This window comes from Stomoxys calcitrans, chromosome 3 (assembly GCF_963082655.1).
Source record: "Stomoxys calcitrans chromosome 3, idStoCalc2.1, whole genome shotgun sequence".
Lineage (NCBI taxonomy): Eukaryota > Metazoa > Arthropoda > Insecta > Diptera > Muscidae > Stomoxys > Stomoxys calcitrans.
The window spans coordinates 47,966,894-47,990,168 of record NC_081554.1 but is presented as its reverse complement, the minus strand read 5'-3'; the positions used below and the strand labels follow the sequence as shown (position 1 = coordinate 47,990,168).

At 33.9% G+C, this 23,275-nt stretch overlaps 1 protein-coding gene and 1 long non-coding RNA gene across 5 annotated transcripts in view; one reads left to right on the top strand and one right to left on the bottom strand.

Moving 5' to 3' along the window:
- Positions 1–23,275, top strand: part of LOC106082767 (serine/threonine-protein kinase grp) — a 146,003-nt gene that overhangs the window by 67,032 nt on the left and 55,696 nt on the right. For all 3 annotated transcript variants that reach the window (XM_059364239.1, XM_013245496.2, XM_013245497.2), the window contains one exon: positions 14,483–15,829. In XM_059364239.1, coding sequence (XP_059220222.1) covers positions 15,660–15,829 — 170 coding nt within the window. In that variant the 5' untranslated portion in view covers positions 14,483–15,659. The remainder of the gene's footprint in view (positions 1–14,482; positions 15,830–23,275) is intronic.
- On the bottom strand, positions 10,530–16,866 carry LOC106082770 (uncharacterized). Of its 2 annotated transcripts, none has more exons than XR_009397484.1 (3): positions 16,671–16,866; positions 10,932–11,016; positions 10,530–10,865 (listed from the first exon to the last, which is right to left on the bottom strand). It is a non-coding gene; the product is annotated as an uncharacterized LOC106082770 (long non-coding RNA). The 2 variants fall into 2 exon arrangements; XR_001220543.2 differs by having other exon boundaries at positions 16,695–16,866.

Below are 23,275 nucleotides of genomic sequence, written 5' to 3'. Positions count from 1 at the left end.
CGACACTAAAGAAAGTAACATCAATGGAAACACCTTATTTTAATGATGTTTTTTCTTTAATGTGTTTGCATGGGAGGTGGCTCCTACAAAGCTATGAGCTTACCATCCTGCCTTACATGAAAATTAAGTTAAGGACAATTTCCAAGTTGTTGTATATGTGTTCTTCCTTAAACTTGCCACAATCTTAGGCTTAAGGTTAAGGTTATGTGAGTGGGTAAGGTTGTTTGCACCCCATTTTTTTCCGATCCATTCTTGGCTTGCTATCGTTTAATACATTTACTGCCGCCTAATGGTGTTTGAGACAGGATTCTTCTACTGTTTATATCAGATTTGTTTTAATACCCACCACCATAGGATGGGGGTATACTAATCTAGTCATTGCGTTTGTGACACCTCGCAATATTGATCTAGGACCCCATAAAGTATATATTGTATAATCTTGATCGTCTCGACATTCAGAGTCGATCTAACCATGTCCGTCTGTCGAAGTCACGATAGCGGTCGAACGCGTAAAGCTAACCCCTTGAAATTTTGCACTGATACTTAATATTGATGTAGGTCGTTAGGGATTGCAAATGGATCCTATCGGTTCAGAATTGGATATAGGTACCATATACAACGATCTACGGATTTGACTTCTTGGGCCCCTGGAAGCCGCATTTTTTTCCAATTTGGGTGACATTTTTTCAAAGTATGGACAAAATTGGTTGATAACCTGATTTAGCTGCAATATAAACCGATCTGCCAATTTGACTTTCTGAGGCTCTGTATGACGCTATTATTATTCTATTTGCCTGAAATTTTGGAGGTGGTGTTTTTCTATGACTTCTAACAACCATGACAAGTACGGTCCATATTAGACAATAATTTGATATAGCGCGTGTATATTCGAAAAAGTCAATCAAAGAACTTGACAAATGACAAATGGCAAATGCGAACCATGGTGGAGGGTATATAATATTCGGCTCGGCCGAACTTAGCACGCTTTTACTTGTTTATTATATTATTTTTTTTTTTTTTTGTATTTTTCTATTTTTTTTTTATATTATTTTTTTTTTTTTGTATTTTTGTATTTTTTTATTATTATTTTTTTATTATTATTTTTTTATTATTATTTTTTTATATTTTTTTTATATTTTTTATATTATTTTTTTATATTATTTTTTTATATTATTTTTTTATATTATTTTTTTATATTATTTTTTTATATTATTTTTTTATATTTTTTTTTTATTATTTTTTTTTTATTATTTTTTTATTATTATTTTTTATATTATTTTTTATTATTTTTTTTATATTTTTTATATTTTTTTTTTTTAATTTTTTTATTTTTTTATATTTTTATTTTTTTATTTTTTTATATTTTTATTTTTTTATTTTTTTATATTTTTATTTTTTTATTTTTTTATATTTTTATTTTTTTATATTTTTATTTTTTATATTTTTATTTTTTTATATTTTAATTTTTATTTGTATTTTTATTTATTTTATATTTTATATTTTTAATTTTTTATATTTTTATTTTTTTAGATTTTTATTTTTTTATATTTTTATTTTTTTATTTTTTATATTTTTATTTCTTATATTTTTATTTTTTTTGTTATATTATTTTGTATTTTTATTTTTTTTTTGTAAAAATTTTATTTTTTTTTTATTTTTTTTATATTTGTAGTTTTTTTATGTTATTATATTTTTATTTTTTATATTATTTTTTTATTATTTTTTTATATATTTTTTTTTAATTTTTTAATTTTTTTACATTTTTATTTTTTTATGTTTTTAGTTTTTGTATTTTAATTTTTGTTATATTTTTATTCTTTTTTATATTTTTATTTTTTTTTTTATATATTTATTTTTTTTATATTTTTATTTTTTTTATATTTTTATTTTTTTTTATATATTTATTTTTTTATATTTTTATTTTTTTTTATATTTATATTTTATATTTTCCTTTTTTTATATTTATATTTAATTTTTTTTTTAATTTTTTTATATTTATATTTTTTATTTGTCTTTTTTTTAATTTTTATTTTTTTTATATATATTTTTATTGTTTTATATATATATATATTTTTATGTTTTTTATATATATTTTTATTTTTTTTATATATATTTTTTCTATTTTTACTTTTGTTTATTTTTAATTTATATTTTTATTTTTTTTATATATATTTTTTCTATTTTTACTTTTGTTTATTTTTAATTTATATTTTTTATATTTTTATTTTTTTTTTAATTTTTATTTTTTTTTTAATTTTTTTTGTTTTTTAATTTTTTTATTACTTGATTTGCCTGAAATTTGAGAGGTGCAATTTTTCTATGACTTCTACCAGCCACGACAAATACGGTCCATATTGGTCAAGAATTTGATATAGATCATGTATATTTGAAAAATCATTCAAAAAACTTGACAAATGCGATCCATAATTTTTTGTTTGTTTGTTTTTGCAATGTTTTATTTAATGCTATTTTGTTATTATTTTTGTTTTGTTATTATTTGCATATTTTGTTTATTTTTCTTGTTTCATTTTTTTATTTGTTTTTTGTTAGAAATAAAAGTCTTTCCTCTTCTCCCCCTCAATGTATTTGCCACCTTTCACATTCTGTTTCCTACTTCGTTTCCGTTTGGCATTGAATGTCATGTAAAATTCTAAACTTTTCATGTTTATGTTGCCATTGACTGTTGCTTATGCTCTGTGGTGAATATTCATGTCGCTGATGTCTGTTTCGCAAGAGAATGGCAGCTTTTTATTTTAGGTTCTTATTGTGACTAGAAATGTATACGGACATTTTTAGGGCGAAAATTCCCTGAAGTACAATCCCTGTGGCTTGGGGAAAGCATGTAAACATTTTTGGCATATTTGTACTGTAATAGTTAGGTATTGCCGAAGTTCTAAATCCCAACATAAGCTTTTGTAAGTACATACTTAAACCTCTCTCCCACTTTCAGTTTCCCATTTTTATGCAGCTCCTTAAATGTTATTCTCCCCAGCATGCTTCCTTCCATCTCCATAAATTTGCGTTTACAACAGTTTTATTGTCAAATCCCCTAATCTGTGGCAACGGTTGTTTCATTTCTTTAATTCAACCATTTATTTACATTTAATGGAAAAGGCTCTCCTATAGTCCTAAATGTTTTATTTTGTTTTTTTTTTCGGTTTATACCTTTTGGAATATTTAATATTCCTAAATAATCTGTAGAAAATGTCGAAATAACAAAATTGGATTAAAATTCTTTTTTCTCAAAAAGGACTGTTTTGCAGGTTACATATTTTAAGAAAGTATCTATGTGTTGGGCTTATTTGATATGAGATATAACATTCACCATCCTTATTATATGAGTTGGATTAATTATTGTTTGTTTTGTGCTTCACTTATATTAACACAACTACTTATCTAAGTGGCAAAGACAAAACCTATGACTTCATGACCAAAGAACAAAAAATATTATTAATTTCCCTGCAAAATTGTTGCTTCCAAAGATGTTTTTGGGGATTTGGATGTACTCAGAAACTGCACCAAATGTGATTATGAATGCAAGATTTTTTCTACATCCTTTCCACCAAATTTTATACCCTTTTTATACCCTCCACCATAGGATGGGGGTATACTAATTTCGTTACTCTGTTTGTAAGTCGTCGAAATATTTGTCTGAGACCCCATAATGTATATATATTCTTGATCGCCATGACATTCTAAGTCGATCTAGCCATGTCCGTCCGTCTCTCTGTGAAAACACGCTTACTTTCGAAGGAGTAAAGCTAGCCGCTTCAAATATTGGACAAATACAAATTATTAGGGTGGTTCGGTTGGGATTGTAAATGGACCATGTCGGACCATGTTTTGATATAGCTGCCATATAATCCGATCTTGGATCTTGACTTCTTGGGCCACTAGAGGGCGCAATTCTTATCCGAATTGATAGACATTTTGAGGTGTGTTGTTATGATTTGCAACAATTGTGCAAAGTATGGTTCAAATCGGCCCATAACCTGTTATAGCTGTCATATAAACCGATCTTGGATCTTGACTTCTTGTCCCACTAGAGGCACATTTCCTATCCGATTTGGCTGAAATTTTGCATGACGTGTTTCGTTATGATTTCCAATAACTGCGCTAAGTATGGTTTAAACCGGTCCGTAACTTGATATAGCTGCCATATACACCGATTTTGAATCTTGACTTCTTGAGCCACTAGAGGGCGCAATTCTTATTCGATTTGAAATTGTGCATGACGTGTTTTGTTATGACTTTCAACAACTAAATATGGTTCAACTCGGTCCATAACCTGACATAGATGTCATATAAACTGATCTGGGATCTTGACTTCTTCAGCCACTAGAGGGCGCAACTCTTGTCCGATTAGGCTGAAATTGTGCATGGCATGTTTTGTTATGACTTTCAACAAGTGTGCCAGATAAGGTTCAAATCGGTCCTTAAACTGATATAGCTGCCATATAAACTGATCTGGGATCTTGACTTCTTGAGCCTTAAGAGGGCGCAATTATTGGTTTGCCCAAAAAGTAATTGCGGATTTTTCATATAGTCGGCGTTGACAAATTTTTTCACAGCTTGTGACTCTGTAATTGCATTCTTTCTTCTGTCAGTTATCAGCTGTTACTTTTAGCTTGCTTTAGAAAAAAAAGTGTAAAAAAAGTATATTTGATTAAAGTTCATTCTAAGATTTTATAAAAAATGCATTTACTTTCTTTTAAGAAATCCGCAATTACTTTTTGGGCAACCCAATATTATCCGATTTGACAAAAGTACAACGGCTTCTATAGCCTGATGCCTGATGCAGCTCCCCTATAAACCGATCTCCGTTTTACTTCGTGAGCCTCCTTTTTCGATGTGGCTGAAATGTTACGCAATGACTTCTATTATCTTTTCCACATTCTATTCAATAAGCGTAGCAATTCTTTTCTTTTATCCTTCGTTTGCCTAAAAAGAGATACCGGGGAAAAAAACTCGACAAATGCAATCCATGGAGGAGGGTATATAAGATTCGGCCCGGCTGAACTTAGCACGCTTTTACTTGTTCTTTGTTGTGAAGGTTCAATACTTTCAACATTTAACAATCAATTTACAAAATGAGATTTTTATAATATCTTGGGAAGTAGCACGAAAAATGCAACGTAATATCGAAATAGGGAGGCCAGACAGTTGGTCCCGAATGTTGATATCAGATTCGTGGTCTACTCCCAAATACCTTTCATTTGAGCCCTATATTTCCATAGTCTTCATACATGACCGGATGGGATACACAGTGACTTTGCCCTGAAAATATATATCATATTCGTGTTCTACTCTAAAATACCTCGTATTTGAGCCCCATATTGCAATTGTCAGCAAATACGTCCTAGACATTTATTCTCGAATATTGATTTCAGATTCGTGCTTTACTCTCAAAGACCTTTCATTTGAGACCCATATCGCTATGGTCGTAAATTTGTCCTGTTTGGGGGTTGTTTTGGAAGAGGGGCGCCCCTAAACACTTGGTTCCACATTTGGATATTAGATTCGTATTTTGTACTCATATACCTTTTGAGTCCCATATTGCCATGGTCAGTAAAAAAGTCCTATTTGGGGGGGGTATTTTGGGAAAGGGAAGGACCCCCAGAAACTTGGTCTCACATTTGGATATCAGATTGGTATTCTACTCGCAAATACCTTTCAGTTGAGTCCCATATTACCATATTCGGTAAATTTAGGGGTGTTTTGTGGGTTGGGGAGGTCCCCCAAACACTTGGTCCCAAATTTGGGTATCAGATTCGTATTCTAATCTTCAATACCTTTAATTTTAGTCCCATATCATCGTGATTGGTCTATATATACATTTGGTAGTTTTTGGGGTGGGGCGTCCGCCCATCCGAAATTTGTATACAAACTTTTTGTTTTTAGATCTGGAGTTTCTGAAAATAAGGGTATGGGGGAGGATCCACCCCTCCTTGAAATATCAAAAAATTTAGTACCCTATTTTCACCACGGGATCATTATGCACCATCTGCGAAAATTTCAAGAAAATCGGTTCAGCCGTTTTAGAGTTTATACGGAACAGACAAACAAACAAACCAACAAACAAGCACAAATTGATTTTTATATATAAGAAGAAGAAGATTTGTTTAATGTTTTTAATTATACATGTTGTATATTCTATTATTTATGATTTTGAAATTAATTTTGGGTTTACTTTTTAGTTTTTTTAATTTGATTTGTGTTTGTTCCTCCAAACATAGGGTAATGGTGACATGGCTGAAACGATTTAGTCATGTCTGCACTTCCAATTGTATCGACTAGAATTTTTACGAACATATCTATTGAATTGCCCAAAAAGTAATTACGGATTTTTTAAAAGAAAGTAAATGCATTTTTAATAATACTTAGAATGAACTTTAATCAAATATACTTTTTTTACACTTTTTTTTTCTAAAGCAAGCTAAAATTAACAGCTGATAACTGACAGAAGAAGGAATGCAATTACAGAGTCACAAGCTGTGAAAAAATTTGTCAATTCCGCAATAACTTTTTGGGCAACCCAATAGTTATGGCCCCTTAAATCGATCCCTTATATCTTCCGCTTTCAATACCCATGTTAAAGATGTTGCACATTGTCATCTAAAAAAAACGGCAACCTATGTTGCCGTTAAACCCACGCTGGTCACAAGTTTGAAGCAAAATGTTCTCGTTTTTTCATACATGACAAAATTTGTTTACGAAATTTACATTTTTGGTTTAGTAAAAGATTGGCCTAAAAATTAAGGATTCTCCCTATGTTCTAGTCCTGATTTAAAAATTTTTATGCGAAATGTAATAACTTATCAGTAAAAACGTTCTAAGCATACATTATTTTAATAAACCTTAAAATAATTTTATGTTTACATTGGTTGATATTGGGTGTGGCACCTTCGCATGCTAAGATAAAAAAAAATGGCCACATTCACACAATGATTTGCGGGGGGAATGAACTGAACGAACGTTCCTTGGAATACATTTTTATGACGATTATCTTTATGGAGTACTTCCAGGTTGTTGTTTAGTACCTTTTTGACTTCATAAAGCTTCATAAAATCCTCAACAAATGTTGTTTCCATTACATGGAACCGATATGTTGTGTATTTAGTCCTTTCTAATCATCGACAGAGATGATATTAAAATGTGACGGAGGAAAAAAAATTCAATTTTCCCGGTATGTTGTTTGTGGTGGGCGTAAAAGCCGATATTATGTGTATACAGTATTCATGTGTACTGCTCTGCTGCTGCTGCTTCTTCTTCTTCTTGTATGCTTCCTTTGTGTGCTATAAACGCACACATACACACATCATCATCATCATCATCATCAAAACATCCACAATACGCTCTAGTCCTCCTCATGCGGTAAATTTTGCCTCAAGATGCGAAGCAATGTGATGCGATGGTAATGATGATGATGATGATGATGATGGTGGTTCCTTTGCCTCCTAACAAACATGTGCGAATTTCCCATATTCCTGTGGGTATAATTCTCTTCAGCATCTCAAAATTGTATGCATTCCGCTCTTTGGAGTCCTTTTCGAGGCTTTGGTGCGCATGCCAAAGAGTCGCATAGGATACAGGTTTACAAGCAAAAAAGGATACATTTTGCAGTCATTCACACCATGGAAAACCATGACCATGGCAAAAGTGCGAAATATGAGTGGCAAGTGAAAGAAAAAATTAAATGCTCGTTTCGGTTATTCAGGATGGGTTGTTTAGCTAAAGTAATCCGGCATTCAGCACAAATGTCCAATTCCAACAATTTCACCACAGTTTTTTTTCTATTGTTGTTTTTTTAGCATTGTTGCTATCATGGCAATGTATTTGTCGCAATCCGAGTTCATCAGCATTGAACCCAGCAGCCCTTTTTTCTGAAGAATGCCCATGCACAATATTGTGTTTTTTTTTTTTTTTGTTTTATCTAATGTTTTAATAGTAAGGATGTGCGTTGATGTAAACTTAAAATTGCTAGTGAAGCGTGTTGATTGTTAAATTTTTTTACTTAAACAGAAATATTCCCTAAATTTAAGAAACAGAAATTTTAATTACGAGGTTATTTCCAAAACTAGCTGATCTAACATCATCACTGGATTATGGGATTATTTTTGGGTAATCAGAAGGTTCAGAGAGAGAAATATGATTGAAAAAGTCGAGATTGCGAATGTTTGATTGCTATTTTCTGGAGTATCAAAGCTTTTAAAAGTCACTAAAACAGTATACCGAACTATGCGTTTTTATTGAGGAATAATTTTGGAACATTTTTCCTCATATCTCACACAAATTAAGCATTTCAAAGGAAGTACCACCTCTTAAAATGGTGAAACTCTCCACTACAATATGCTGTACTACTTATGCTGTCATATCGTTCCGAAGCATGCAACAGTAGATTAAGTAGTACAGGAAGAGTTTGTATATGGACCAAATTGCCTCTGTACTGCCTCGTCACATGTACGCATGCTTCAGAACCATATATAACATCGATGCCCAACATGAAATTGTGACTGTATGTGTGCAATACTCTCTTTAAGTATTTTTATTAATTCTCTCAATATGTAAAAAAATCAGTTTTTGGACTGAATGACTGGTGTTTTGCAAAAATAAGATAACTTTAATATATGTTTAAACCTTCCAAGCGTTTAATCAATAAAAAAAAACATTGTTTTTTTTTTAATAAAAACAGCAAAACGATGCGTACACCCCTGCGCATGTTCATTCGTTGCTGTCTCAACAACGAGTGAAACAAAGAGCATGTGTGGCTTGCCATCAACGCTACCGTAAAGGGGCTGAGTATCGCTGCCATATAACAACACGCAAAGTATCAGTGTCTTGTATGGTACACGTAATTTTTGTCTGTCGATAGTAAGCTTTGTTCCTGCACAGCCTACTTAATATAAAGTAGCATCTGTTAGCCAATATTATGCTTCATTTTCTATCAAAACTGGTGGCATTCATTTTGCGAACAATGATGCTAATTTATATGAAATTGCAGACTTTTTCAAAGTTATAGTTACCAACTTTCAATCTTTGCCCAGGTTCATAGGTCGTTCCATTGGTTTATGCTACTACTAAATTTCCCATGAACATTTCATTAAGCAACAGGGGATGATACTCTCATATCAATGAGTGCAGTCCGATTATGTCCTCTCCTTTTTTATGCCGAACGGCGTGTCGCATAGCGACTCCACATGGTAGAGAAGTTTTAGCATTGCAGGATACCTTACAAATGTAGCCAGCATTAGTAAGGGGAAAATCTCCGCTGAACCGATTTCCTTGAAATTTTCACAGATATGGGCAGTGGTCTGGAAGGAACAAGAGGCTGTATATTTTTTTGATATTGAAAGGGGGGCGGACCCTCCCCCTTATTCCAAAAACACCACCCAAAATTAAAAGTGGACCGATAGAAACAATATGGGTATCAAATGAAAGGTATAGGAGAGAAGAATACGAATATGGTATTTAATTTGGTCAAAATAACCAGGGGGGCAACCCAACCCCAAAAACTGCCCCAAGCAGGCATATTAGACGTACATATCAATATGGGACTCAAATGAAAGGTATTCAGGAGTAGATTACGAATATGGTCAGGAACGAGGTATAGGCTATATAATTGTTGATATTGGAAGGGGGCGGACCCTCCCCCGTTGCCCGAAAAAAACACCACCCAAAATCAAAAGTGGACCGATACGGGCAATATGGGTTCAAGTATCGAAAAGGGGGCGGACCCTCCCCCGTTGCCCGAAAAAACACCACCCAAATTGAAAAGTGGACCGATACGGACAATATGGTTTCAAGTATCCAAGGGGTCGCGCAAACCCAAAAACTGCCCCAAACAGACATATTGGACGTGCATATCAATATAGGACTCAAATGAAAGGTATTCAGGATCAGACTACGAATAAACCCTTAAAATAAGAATATTAGTAGATTATAGCTGGATGATGAAATTAAAGGTATTTCGGATTACAAATTACAAATATGACATTAAACTTTGTGTCCAAGAATCTAGGTGGTGCTTTTCCTCCTAAAATAACCTCCAATAGGTTATTTGACCCATTAAAGCAGTTGGGGATCAAGTGATAGATATTTTTGAATAGATTGCGTGATTAAAATTTGTGCTTAAGTGGCAGATGAGGTATGGCGCACAACCTTCATATAGACACCCCCCACCAAATGGCTGTTTACACCAATCAAGACAATATCGATTTAAATTAAAGGTATAGGGTTGTGGACTGCCAATCTGATATCTATATTCTGCTCATATATCTAGCGGACCAATTCACCCCAAAACAGTAGATCAATCAAAATGACCTAATAGGACACTGTGTGATTTAATAATTTGGGGCCACACCCCAAAGTTATGACGATTCGTTCAGATTGATAGGAGGAGATGCAAACCTTAACTTTAAGATGGCCGCCATCGAAAATGGGCCTTCTTTTCCTAGACATGTCCAAACGACCAGAACTTGGTTTAATTACTAGGAACTGTTGCCAACACATCACATATATAGACCAGCAAATTAGTTCTATACCACTGAAAATCGTTTATTTTGACAATTTGATTTGATTCAAAAAAAGACAAAATGATGACTATTTAATAGGTAGTCATAAAGACAATTAGAGACAACTACCACATGATGATTAATGTTATAGGCGTTAAACCACTTCAAGCGAGTATCACTAGCATTTAAGTCAGCGCCATCTATAGGCTGTTTTCAATTGGATCAATTAAATGGAGACGGCACCACGAACCGAGAGCGCCATCTATGGGCTGTTTTCAATTGGATTAGACAGACGGCCAGACTGGTCAAAATTGATTATATGGGATTTATCTTTGTTATGACATCCTGTCGGTCCTTAAAATAAAGAAAAATAAAGTATTGGAATTTATTTGCGGTTGTTTGCGTTATTTTTTAACTTACCCTAAGGCAGACCTTAAAAATAGGTGTTTTCGGTAGTTTAAGTGTCTATCTTTACAATAGATAAAAATAGATATAAACAAAATATCTATAGAAGATAGAATTTTGGAGAAGAATTTGATTAATTAAATTCTAGAGGAAGAATAAAAAACATATTTTTCGCGTGCTATAAATGAAGGCGCAGCGAAGCGGCCCGGGCTGAGCTAGTCTTATATAAAAATCAATTTGTATTTGTTTGTTTGTATGTTCCGTGTAGGGCGCCCCGGTAACCTAGTTGGTAGCGTGCTTAGAATACCAGTGCATGGGTCGTGGGTTCGATTCCCGCCAGAAGCCTTGGTCTGTCGCTACTGTGGTATCACAATGGAACCACTCTTACCTAACCTAACCATGTTCCGCATAGACTCAAAAACGGCTGAATCGATTTTCTTAAAAATCTTCACAGCTTGTGCATTAGGGGCTCGTGGTGAAAATAGGGTACTTAAATAGTTTGATATTTGAAGGCGGCGGGCCCTCCCCCTTACCCTAATTTTTGGAAATGTCAGATCTCGGAGATGGTTTGTGCGATTTTAGCGAAATTTTGTATGCGCTCTTATGGTAAATTAAAACCAATATATTTGTTATCCAAATTTCGACGCCATTGGCTCCGCTCGACCCCCAAAAACTACCAATTATATATATTGACCAATCACGACAATATGGGACTCAAATGACAGGTATTTACGATTAGAAAACGTATCTTATATCCAATTGACGGACCAAGTGTTTGGGCGACCACCCCAAAACACCCCTTAATCGGACATATTTATCGACCATGGCAATATAGGTCCAAGTGAAAGGTATTGAATGTAAAATACGAATCTGACATCCAATTGTGGGACCAAGTGTTTGGAGGACCGTACCTCCCCAAAAATAACTCCAAAAAGGAAGAATTTACGACCATAGCAATATGAGGCTCAAATTAAAGGTCTTTGGGAGTCAAGCACGAATCTGATACCAATATTCGGGAAAAAGTGTTTATGAGGCCACCCCCATAACACCACCCAAATACAACGTACTTGCTGACTATTGCAATATGGGGCTGAAAAAAGGGGTATTTAAGAGTAGAGCACGACTTTGATATATATTTTCAGGGCCAAGTCACTGAGTGGCCGCCCCATCTCCCAAAACAGCCCCAAACCGACCATGTTTGCCGACTATGGAAATATGGGGCCAAATTAAAGGTGTTTGGGATGAGACCACGAATCTGATATCAACATTCGGGACCAACTGTCCCACCCCCCACAACAACCCCCAAATAGGACGTATTTGATCACCATGACAATTTAAGTCTTTAGAAAGATTAGTCTTTAGAGCTCGATATTGATAGCTTTTAGGGCCCATACCCCTAATCGGACATATTTTCTGACTGTTGCAATAAGGGGTTTAAAGGAAACGTATTTGAGATTAGAAAACGAATTAGATATCCAATTTTGAGTCCAATGGCAGTATGGGGTTCAAATGAATGATATTTGATAATATAGTACGTTGCCTCACCTCCCAAAAACACACCTAAATCTGTCATACATATTTACCGATCATGGCAGTATGGGACTCAAATTAAAGGTATTTGGGAGCAGAGCACGAAATTCATACACACTTTCGGAAATCCACACTAGGGGTCCACACCACCCCCTAAACCCACCAACCTGGGGGCCTTCCCACTCCCAAAATCATCTTGGAAATATCGAGCTCCAATAAAGTCTTTTGTGAATGGAGTACATCTAACATCCAAAATTAAATGACCCTAAACCCTCCCAGCAAATTCATATACTGATGGAAAAATTGCCAAAAAAACCGTGCCAATACCACCTGGTATTATTTTTGTCGCGTCATTGGCAAATATTTTAAATTCCCTTTGGTATCAATTCAATGTCAGACAAAGGAGGCTATTAAGAATTGACGGCATCATATTTATATTCTTGTCATCGCGCCAAAAGTGTTGTAGTACTTTGCCATGTTATAACGTCTCCCTAAAGAGGTGTCGCAGTTCGTCACGCCGTTCGAACTCGGCTACAAAAAGGAGGTCCTTTGCCATTGAGGTTAGACTTCAATCGGACAGCAATCATTGATATATGAGATTGTTCGTTAGTAAATTGTCCCAAAATTTAATATAAGAGTGGTACTCTACTCCTATAGTCCGATGTTTATATCAGATTTTTACTCTACCAAATACCTTTCAATTGAGACCAAAATTATCCCAATCGGTAACATGCCCGTTGAGAATTTTCGTGGGAAATTTGCAATTTGGCATACAAAATATCTCTGATTTCTGCTTTCTAACGATTTGATTTGTATATACGAAAATGTTGATGTCTTTGTATACTACTACAAAAAATATTTATCGAAATGTTTTTCTAATTAAAAAAACTATTAGAAGGGGAATAAGGGTCTCGCCTGGATTCGAAGCCAGGCTTTTAGCGTCATAGGCGTACATGCTAACGTCTGCGCTACGGTGGCCTCCGGCCCCATCTTATGGAGGTGAGTATAAAAAGGAGGTCGCTTGTCATTGAGTTTAAACTTCAATCGGGCAGCACTCATTGATATGAAAGAATGTCCGGGGGTAAATTGTTCCAAATTTCAATCTCAGATTCATATTTTACTCCTGTAGATCTTTCAATTTAGTTCCATATTGTCCCGGAAAGTATATATGTCCCCTTGTGGGAATCGGGGTTTAGTGTAAGGCGGTCCATGATATACTTGATCGCCAATATTAATATCAAATTCGTATTCTACTTCCAAAGACCTACATTTTGAATCCCATATTGTCCTGATCGGCCTACATGTCCTTTTGGAGGCTTGGTATCCGATGTTTACACCTCTACCTTCATATATCTTTCAATTGAGACCAACATTGTCCCAATCGGTAAACATGCCCGTTTGGGTGGGGCGTTCCCCCCGGTTGCTTGACCTCAATATTTTTTGTCCAATTCATATTTTTGGGATTACCAACAGGCCACCGTAGCGCAGGAGTAAGCACTTCAGCCTATAATGCTTAACGCCTAGGTTCGAACCCTGGCGATAACACCAGAAAAAAGATATATCGCTTTGCCTTCGGTCCGTTGTTATGGAGCTTAAAATGCAATCGGATAGCACTCGTTGATTTGTGATAATTTCGTAGGGAAATTTGTGAAATTTGGCAACTCTGCAGACCCTAACATTTTAATATTTATATATACAAAGATGTTTTTCTATTAAAATGTTGATAAAAAAAGTATCCTCGGTATATTTTTTTCAGTGTTGCTATTTATGTTTAGTAACTTATCCTCCTTAACGGTCCATAAAAATAAATATATGCCTTGCTAAGTTGAACATAATGGCTTTGATGAACACACTTCAATAAAACCATTTGAGCACAGATTAATAAAGTCGCATAGTTGGCTAAAAGATACCCCAAAGGCAATAAAGGCCTTTCTCTCTCTCACTCTCTGTGTTCTTCTTTTTCTTCTTCCATGTATGAAACAGCATAAAACTTAATTTGTATTAACATGTCATGACGTTTTTCCATTTCATTGCAGATTTGGTCAACATAATAGCTGTGAAATCAACCGAAACCTTTGGACCCAAGAAAAGGATTCCTGTGCTGTCAGCATCAATCGTTATTTTGGGATTAAGTAATAAATTATTAACAATCAAAAAAGGAAAAGGAGCAGCAGAAGTTCAAGAAAGAAGCTAGCAAACTAATATAGGGGTTTTGTGCAACATTGAAAGTGACATCAGACGACTTTTGGTGGATGCCACCAGCAACACGTATTGTCCTTGCTTACCAAGCCAAAAAGATAGAAGAAACAAATATCAACTCTCATATATTCACACAAGTACTCACATACATGGTACTGAATATAGCCTTGTCAGAAGGCTAAAAGAAATGAGGAAAACGTGATACTAAAGTAAACTCAATATTGCAACCTACCTACAACCTACCTCAAATTAAAGACCTGCCTGGCAAGCGAACAGCGCCCCAGGAATGCTCATAGGCCCCAAGTCAGCATTCAAGCCAAAATCATTCAATCAGGCAGCAAGGCAAGCACTGGAAAAAACTAGCAAACGGCGACCAAGCATTCAGGCCAGCCAACCATCTGTACAACAATTTTGGTTGCTTTATTAACAAACGTTATGACTTGAAGGCCAGACACATTATTCAACAACCATCCCAGCCAGCCAGCCAGCCTGCTATCCAGCCGGCCAGTCAGCCTTTCCATTCGGTATAGCATTGACGAAAAAACTTCCCCAGCCAACGTGTAACAAATCCACAATCGTTTCCACACACACACACAACCGGTCTTCCAGCCAGTAACTTTGTTTTTTCTACTTTGAAAATTTGCTGTTTCCTAGGCCGGCCATTTGAGCCCAACCAACCTCCTCCTACTTCATCTTCTGCCATCTGTATTCGACGTCAGTGGATATCTGCCAAAAAGAAAAGTAAAAAAAGGAGTTATAGCCAACAAAACTAGTTTCCATTATATCTTGACTGCGTATTGTGAAGCATCTTAGCCTCGACCAAGGAGAACAGGGCCCCAAAACAAGGAAACACAAAATATTCAAAAAATTAAAGATATTCCTTGTAGCAGAGAAGACAAGCAAACGCAAAAGGCCACCAAAATATTCAACATAAAACTCTTTGCCCTCATAACAATTTTGGTGGCCGCTAAAGAAAGAAAGAAGAACGTTGCCGTAACTGGAATTTAGTGTACAATGTCCACTTCCATATTAGCCGCTTTGTCATCCTCAAATGGCAATGGCAATACCAATGGCAACTCCACTACAAACAATGGTAGTCATAATTCGTCAAATGGCAACGGTAACCGGGAATTCGTTGAAGGGTGGACACTGGCCCAAACATTGGGCGAAGGTGCATATGGAGAGTGAGTATATATCATCCGCACATTATATTTATGTAGTTACAAATGATTATCTTCAGCCTAGTATAAAAAACGAATCATTTCTAATTATAAGTGGCCTCTTAAAGTAAAAAAAGTGAATCTACTTTTCGGCCAAGACGAAATCTTGGGTAGTGATATCCTTTGGACTGTCCGAAAAGTGTGTAAAATTAGTTCAAGCAACTCGGCAGTTATGTTGGTAAAGTGCTTAGTTTTTAATGTAAGGTTCGTGGGATGGCGTACTATCGGTTGTTGTTGTAGTACACTGAGGCGGGCAACCCTTGCCGATGAAGGAATTCATCGGGTCAATCCAGTACATACAACCGGTTGCCATGGGATTTCGTACATCAGTGCCTTGGATTTATCACCAATGCAAAATATAAATTTGGAAGAACAATAATGATTATGATTTATTAGTTTGTTGGAAAAAGTATATGAAATGTTTGGCAAGATTTACGTCTTCTTCATATCTAGATCGAGACTTGCAAATTTGGTCATGAACATTCCATTAAGGGGCAGGCGCAAACTTCTAATATATCAATGAGTGCTGTCCGATTCAAATTTTAGCTCAATAATAAGGTACCTCCTTTGCATGCCCGAATCAAAACGGTGTGCCGCAGTGCGATACCTCTTTTGGGGTGAAGTTTTTACATGGCTTCTATGCATGGCATATAACCTCACAAATGCCGCCAGCTTTAGGAGGGGATAACCACCGCTGTAAATTTTTCTGATGTTCTTGCCAGGATTCGAACCCAGGCGTTCAGCGTCATTGGGGGACATGCTAACCTCTGCGTTACGGTGTACCTATAGGGTACAATTCTCTCACCAGTTTTAGAAATCATTCTCTTACACAATGAGCTAAATAACATCTTGTATGAAGTGGACAGAATGTCAATAAACGCATAATGTTTGTTTAATTCAGTACCAAGTTGGTGCAAATTAAAATAAAACGTCTTTATGTTTATTTTTTTTAGATTTTTTGATTTATTTGAAGAACGACGGACGGACATCTTAGTAGTTGAACGATGAGTTGACAACTGACGATATTGCATGACCATGTAATGCAAAACAAATGGTTAGATGGCGATGTTGTTTGTTTTTGAAGGGTAGATTAGTACACGAGTTTAATGCAGATGGCGTTGTTTGAAGATCGATTGAACGAACTTCAACAATGTCTGTTTTCTTACTTGTTCAAAGTTCATACTATGCTAGTCACTAGTAATGATCACTGGAAGTTTGCAGTAGAGGTGTGCGAGAGTGATGAGTAGTAGTGTCACGCGTGAATCATGCGTTAGCCACTTGATTCGTGAGTGAGATCCACATCTAATCAGGTGATTGTGATGGAGCGGAGTCACGACTCAAAATGCTAATCACGACTCACGAGAAAATCACGAACCACAAGATATGACGACTCATACGAAAATCACGACTTAGGGTTGATATTTTATTCAGCTTTCGGAATAGTCGCAAACATTTTTAATTGTTTCGCGAGCGAAATTTCACATCAATCAAATGTTTTTCTTGTCATAATAAACCCATACTTTTATCTGCACAATATTTAAGTTACTTTTCAAATCATACAATCGGATATTGTCCGGCTGCAGACCGCAGGGTTCTGTTTCTATAGAAAACCAAAAAAATCCTACCTATAAAGTTATTCTGCTTTTTATTTATTTCTTTATTTTTTTTTGTTTATTTCTTTATTTATTTTATTTTTTTATTACTTTTACATTTTTTTATTATTTTTAATTTTTATTAATTTGAATTTTTTTTTCATTACTCTTAATTTTTTTTTATTATTTTTAATGTTTTTTATTATTTTTCCATTTTTTTTAATTAAAAAGTTTTTCATTACTTTATTTCTTTTATTATTTTTAATTTTTTTTTATTATATTTAATTTTTTTTATTATTTTTAAGTATTTTTAATATATTTAATTTTTTTTTATTTTTAAATAACATTTATTAATTTTTAATATATTTTTCTTTAATTTTTTTACTTTTATTTTGTTAGTTTTTTATTTTATTAGTTTTTTATTTTATTATTTTTTTATATTTTTTGTATTTTTTTTATTTTTTTAGTATTTATTTTTTTTAGTATTTTATTTTTTTTAAGTATTTTATTTTTTTTAGTATTTTATTTTTTTTAGTATTTTATTTTTTTAGTATTTTATTTTTTTTTTAGTATTTTATTTTTTTTTAGTATTTTATTTTTTATTTGTTTTTTTACTTTTGTTTATTTTTTTTAGTATTTTATTTTCTATTTGTTTTTTTACTTTTGTTTATTTTTTATTTGTTTTTTACTTTTGTTTACTTTTTATTTGTTTTTTTATTTTTTTCTTATTTTTTTCTTATTTTTTTATTTTATATATTTTATTTTTTATATTTTTTATTTTTTTTAATTTTTATTTTATTTTCTTTTCTTTTTATTTTTATTTTCCTATATTGTAACTTTTTTTTATTCTTTGTTGTTACATTTTTACTTTTATTATAGATTTAAGATTTTTTAATATTTTTTTATTATATTTTTTTTTATTTATTTTTTTTTATTTATTTTTTTATTTATTTTTTTTTATTTATTTTTTTTTTATTTATTTTTTTTTATTTATTTTTTTTTATTTATTTTTTTTATTTATTTTTTTTATTTATTTTTTTTATTTTTTTTAATTTTTTTTAATTTTTTTATTTTTTTTATTTTTCTATTATTTTTTTAATATATTTTTATTTTTTTTAATTCAACTTTTATTTTTTGTTATATTTTTAATATTTATTTTTTTTAAATTCTGTTTTTATATTTTGTGTTTTTTACTTTGTTTGCATTAAGTTATTTTTCTAAGTTTTTGTTACTATTTTTAGTTTTTATTATTATTTTTAGTTTTAATTATTATTTTTTGTTTTTATTATTATTTTTAGTTTTTATTATAATTTTTATTTATATATTTTTTTAATCTTTTTATTTTTTTAATTTTTAAAGTTTTTTTGTTTTTTACTTTGTTTGTATTAAGTTATTTTTCTAAGTTTTTGTTACTATTTTTAGTTTTTATTATTATTTTTAGTTTTTATTATTATTTTTAGTTTTTATTGTTATTTTTATTTATATATTTTTTTAATCTTTTTATTTTTTTAATTTTTAAAGTTTTATTTTTCTTTTTTTTCTTTATTATTTGTTTTTAATTATTTTTTTTTTATTTTCTTATTTTTTTTTTTATTTTCTTATTTTTTTTTGTTTTGTTTTTTGTATTTTTAATATTTTTAGTATGTTTTTATTCTTTTTTTTCATATTTGTTTTTTTTTTTTTAATTTAGCCATGTCTGTCCGTCTGTCCGCCCGTCCGTCTGTCTGTCGAAAGCATTTTTCACAAATACTTCTTATAGGTGTAGGTCGGTTGGGATTGTAAATGAACCATCTATGTTTTGATTAGCTGCCATATAAACCGATCTTGGATCTTAACTTCTTGAGCCACCACAGTTCGCCAGTTCGCAATTTTTATCCGATTTGGCTGAAATTTTGCATGAGGTGTTTTTTTTTATGATTGAACAACTGTGCTAAGTATTGTAGAAATCGATCCATAACCTGATATAGCTGTCATATAAACCGATCTGGGGTCTTGACTTCTTCAGCTTCCAGAGGGCGCAATTCTTATCCGATTTGGCTGATTTGGCCGAATGCTGATTTGGCCGAATGCACGACGAGTTTCGCCATGATTTTCAACAACTGTGCATGTTGAAAGTATGGTTCAAATCAGTCCATAACCTGATATAGCTGCCATATAAACCGATCTGGGATCTTGACTGCTTGAGCCTCTATAGGGCGCAATTATTATCTGATTGGGTGAAATTTTGTACAACGGCCTCTCCCATGAACTTCAACATACGTGTCAAATATGGTCTGAATCGGTCTATAACCTAATACAGCTCCCCTTTAAAACGATCTCCCTATTTTACTTTTTGAGCCCCTAAAGGGCGAAATCTTTATTGGATTTGGCTGAAATTTTACACAATGATTTTTACTGTGGTCTCTAACATTAATTCCATTATGGTCCGAATCGGAGCATAACTTGTTTTTTACCTTACCTGGTCCACATCGAATCATATTTGGATATAACTGCCATATAGATCGATCTCCGTATTGATCTTCTCGATATCATAAATGGCATATTTTTACATAATTTAGCTGAAATTTAAAGATTGTGTTGTAAATAGTGAGATTGAGTTAGGTTTTCCACACCTTAGAGCATTATATGTCTGTCAAATGCAGCAAACGAGTACATGAAATGCATGTCACACTTTAAAACCCCAACGATTCTCTATAAGATGTAAAATTCAATTTAGCAAAACACTCAGTTTTAATAAATGGCAACCCCTGTTGGCCATCCAAGCTATTGTCAACAGGGCTGCGGAGTCGAATAATTGTGAGTCGAATCCGATTCCGCAGCGCTAATTGTCATAAAATTTTTTCTCTGTGTATCTTTTTTTTAATGTGCGCCGAAATTGTACAAACTGCAAAAAAAAAACAAGTCAATAAACCGGAAACCTTTCAAACACTTCCTTCCGGCTTCTATCCGAAGAGAGACAATGAGAGTGGTCATAAAATAAATACTCTTTCTCCCTATCTCTCTTCTTCTATGTGTGCTGTTTCCTTTGATGAATTTACAATGCGCAGGCCGAGAGAATAAGCGAATAAACAAAATACACCGTATAACAAAGATTATGTTAATAAACAAACAATCTCTCTAATAAGTGGTTTTAACAATGAAACCTTAAATGTTACCATGTATTATATGTAGTATTTTATATACAAGCCATATATGCGTGAGAAAATATATTCAGAGCAATTGAACCCGTTGCAAATGACAGAAGGTTAAAAATGTTTAACGTTATCTTTTAAATTGACTCAAACTTTTAGTTTGGGTAAATGTCTGACTTCTTTTAGAAGATATTGCATGTCTTGGCAACAGCGATTCAATAGGAAAGGTAAGTCCACAAAAACATACCTTCATGACCGGTTACATAGAAGGGGTTTTTCTTGACATTAAGGGTGCCTTCAATATGATAAAACAGATGTTAATCATGAAGCAGCCGGCTACTCTGGGGATCAAAAATCCCTTAAGACTTGATTTGTGTAGATCTACACAGATGGATATGCAGAGGAACACATCGAAGAACTCTACAATCTCCACTACCTTGGAATATAGTCATTAACAATACATTATTGTCAATGACTAAAGGTGGATAAAAATAGTCGCATTTCCTGGCACTCCCAGAAATATGTTGCAGAAAGAATGAGCCACCAAGTGGAGTCGCCGAAAGAGTTCTAAGTTTGAATCCGGGCATTAGTCCTCGCGACAACCTGGTCCGATACTCATTCGTCCACCTTTGTTGCCATCTCTCGTATGGCTCGTGTATAATCCAGAGAGGGCAGGGTGATATTCAAACTCTACTCTCTCTGAGATTCGAGTTCGACGTGCTCCATGGCCTTTAGGTCTATCCGAATCTTATATCCCTTCCACCATAGATCATATGGTTCTTTGAACGAATTTGAAAATACATAGGAGCGCTGTTATGTTATGAACCGATATAGACCGTACTTATAGCTGCTAGAAGTAGAGATGTGCACGTGAGTGATTTTGGGCTCACGCTCACGAGACAAACATTTTATTCACACAACGACTTTTTTGTCGACACGTTCACGTTCACGCACCCTCTAGAGACAAAAATTTTACACACGCACGACTCACGAAAATTTTAATTCAACCACGCTCACGTGATTAGATTTGGATCTAATCACTCGCGAATCACGACTCACTTGTACACCTCTAGTTAGAAGTCATACAGAAGTACCACGTAAATAATTTCAACCAAATTGGATAGTAAATGCGCCCTCTAGAGGCTCAAGAATGGGGAGATTGGTTTATATCGCAGCTATATCAGGTTATGGACTGATTTGGACTATACTCGGCGCAGTTGTAAGAAGCCAAAACACCTCTTCCAAAATTTTAGCCGAATTGAATAATTATTACACCCAATAGGGGTTCAAGAAGTCAATACCCGAGATTGGTTTATATGGCAGCTATATCAGGTTATGGATCGATTTAGACCATACTCGGCGCAGTCGTTGGAAATCAAAACAAAACGCAACTAGCAAAATTTCAACCAAATCGCATAGTAATTGCGCCCTCTAGTGGCTATATCAGGTTATGGACCGTTCTAAACCGAAGTTGGGGCAATTGTTAAAAGTCAAAAGAGAACATCTCATGCAGAATTTCAGCCAAATCGGATAATAATTACGCCCTATGGGAGATCGAAAAGTCAAGACCAGGGGTTCAATTTTCTTTTTATGAAAACACAATATTAAAAGTTTTTTTTTTACGTTTTACGTAGCATATCTGATTCCTGTTTTGAGTAAACACAATATCAAAAAAGACATTTTTATTAGCATGTTTTCATACGAAAATGAAAATATTTGTTTCATTTCATAGAAGGAGAATTGAGCCCCAGATATCGGTTTATATACCTTACGGGGAATGGGACAGGTCCCAAACCTGTCACGGGATAGGTCCTCTGTTGATACGAACCGGTCCCAGTTCTGGTCCCCTTACATGGAAAAACCTATCACTTTTATAAGGGTTGTCACTCGAGGTGACGAATTGCCACCATTCTAACAGCGTAGAATAGGTCATGGGACAATTCGAAAAAGATGAGTATACTTGGCAAGTATTTTTAAGGGATATTTGTAATCTACTCCCACACCATTCATTTGGGTCCTAAATTGCCATTATCGTCCAATATGCCAATTTGAGGGGGCTTTGGGGCCGGGGCGGCCCCCCCTGGGTACCTGCACCCAATGTTTATTATCAAATTAATACTCTACTTCCGAATACCTTTCACTTGAGTCCCATATTGTCCCGATCGGTTCACTTTTATTTTTGTGTGGTGCTTTTGGGTTAAGGGGGAGAGTATGCCCCTTCCGATATCAAAAAATTTTATAGCCAATTGCTCCTTCCAGACCATAGTCGTTATCAACTCGCTAATACCTTTCATTTGAGTCCTATATTGTCCCGATCGGTTCACTTTTATTGTTGCGTGGTGTTTTTGGGATAAGTGGGAGAGTGCGCCCCCTTCCGATATCCACAAATTATATAGCCTATTGTTCCCTCCAGACTATATTCGTAATACACGCCCTTATATCTTGCATTTGAGTCCTATATTGTCATTATGGTCCAATATATCTATTTGCGGGATTTTTGGGTCGGGGCGGCCCCCTAATTATCTGGACCTAATGTTTTTTTTATTATTTCAATACTCTACTCCTGTTTTATTTTTGCGTGGTGCTTTTGGTTCAGACCATCCTACACAATCTGTGAAAATTTCAAGAAATCGGTCCAGCCGTTTTCGAGTTTATTTGGAACAAACAGACAGGCAAACAGATAAACA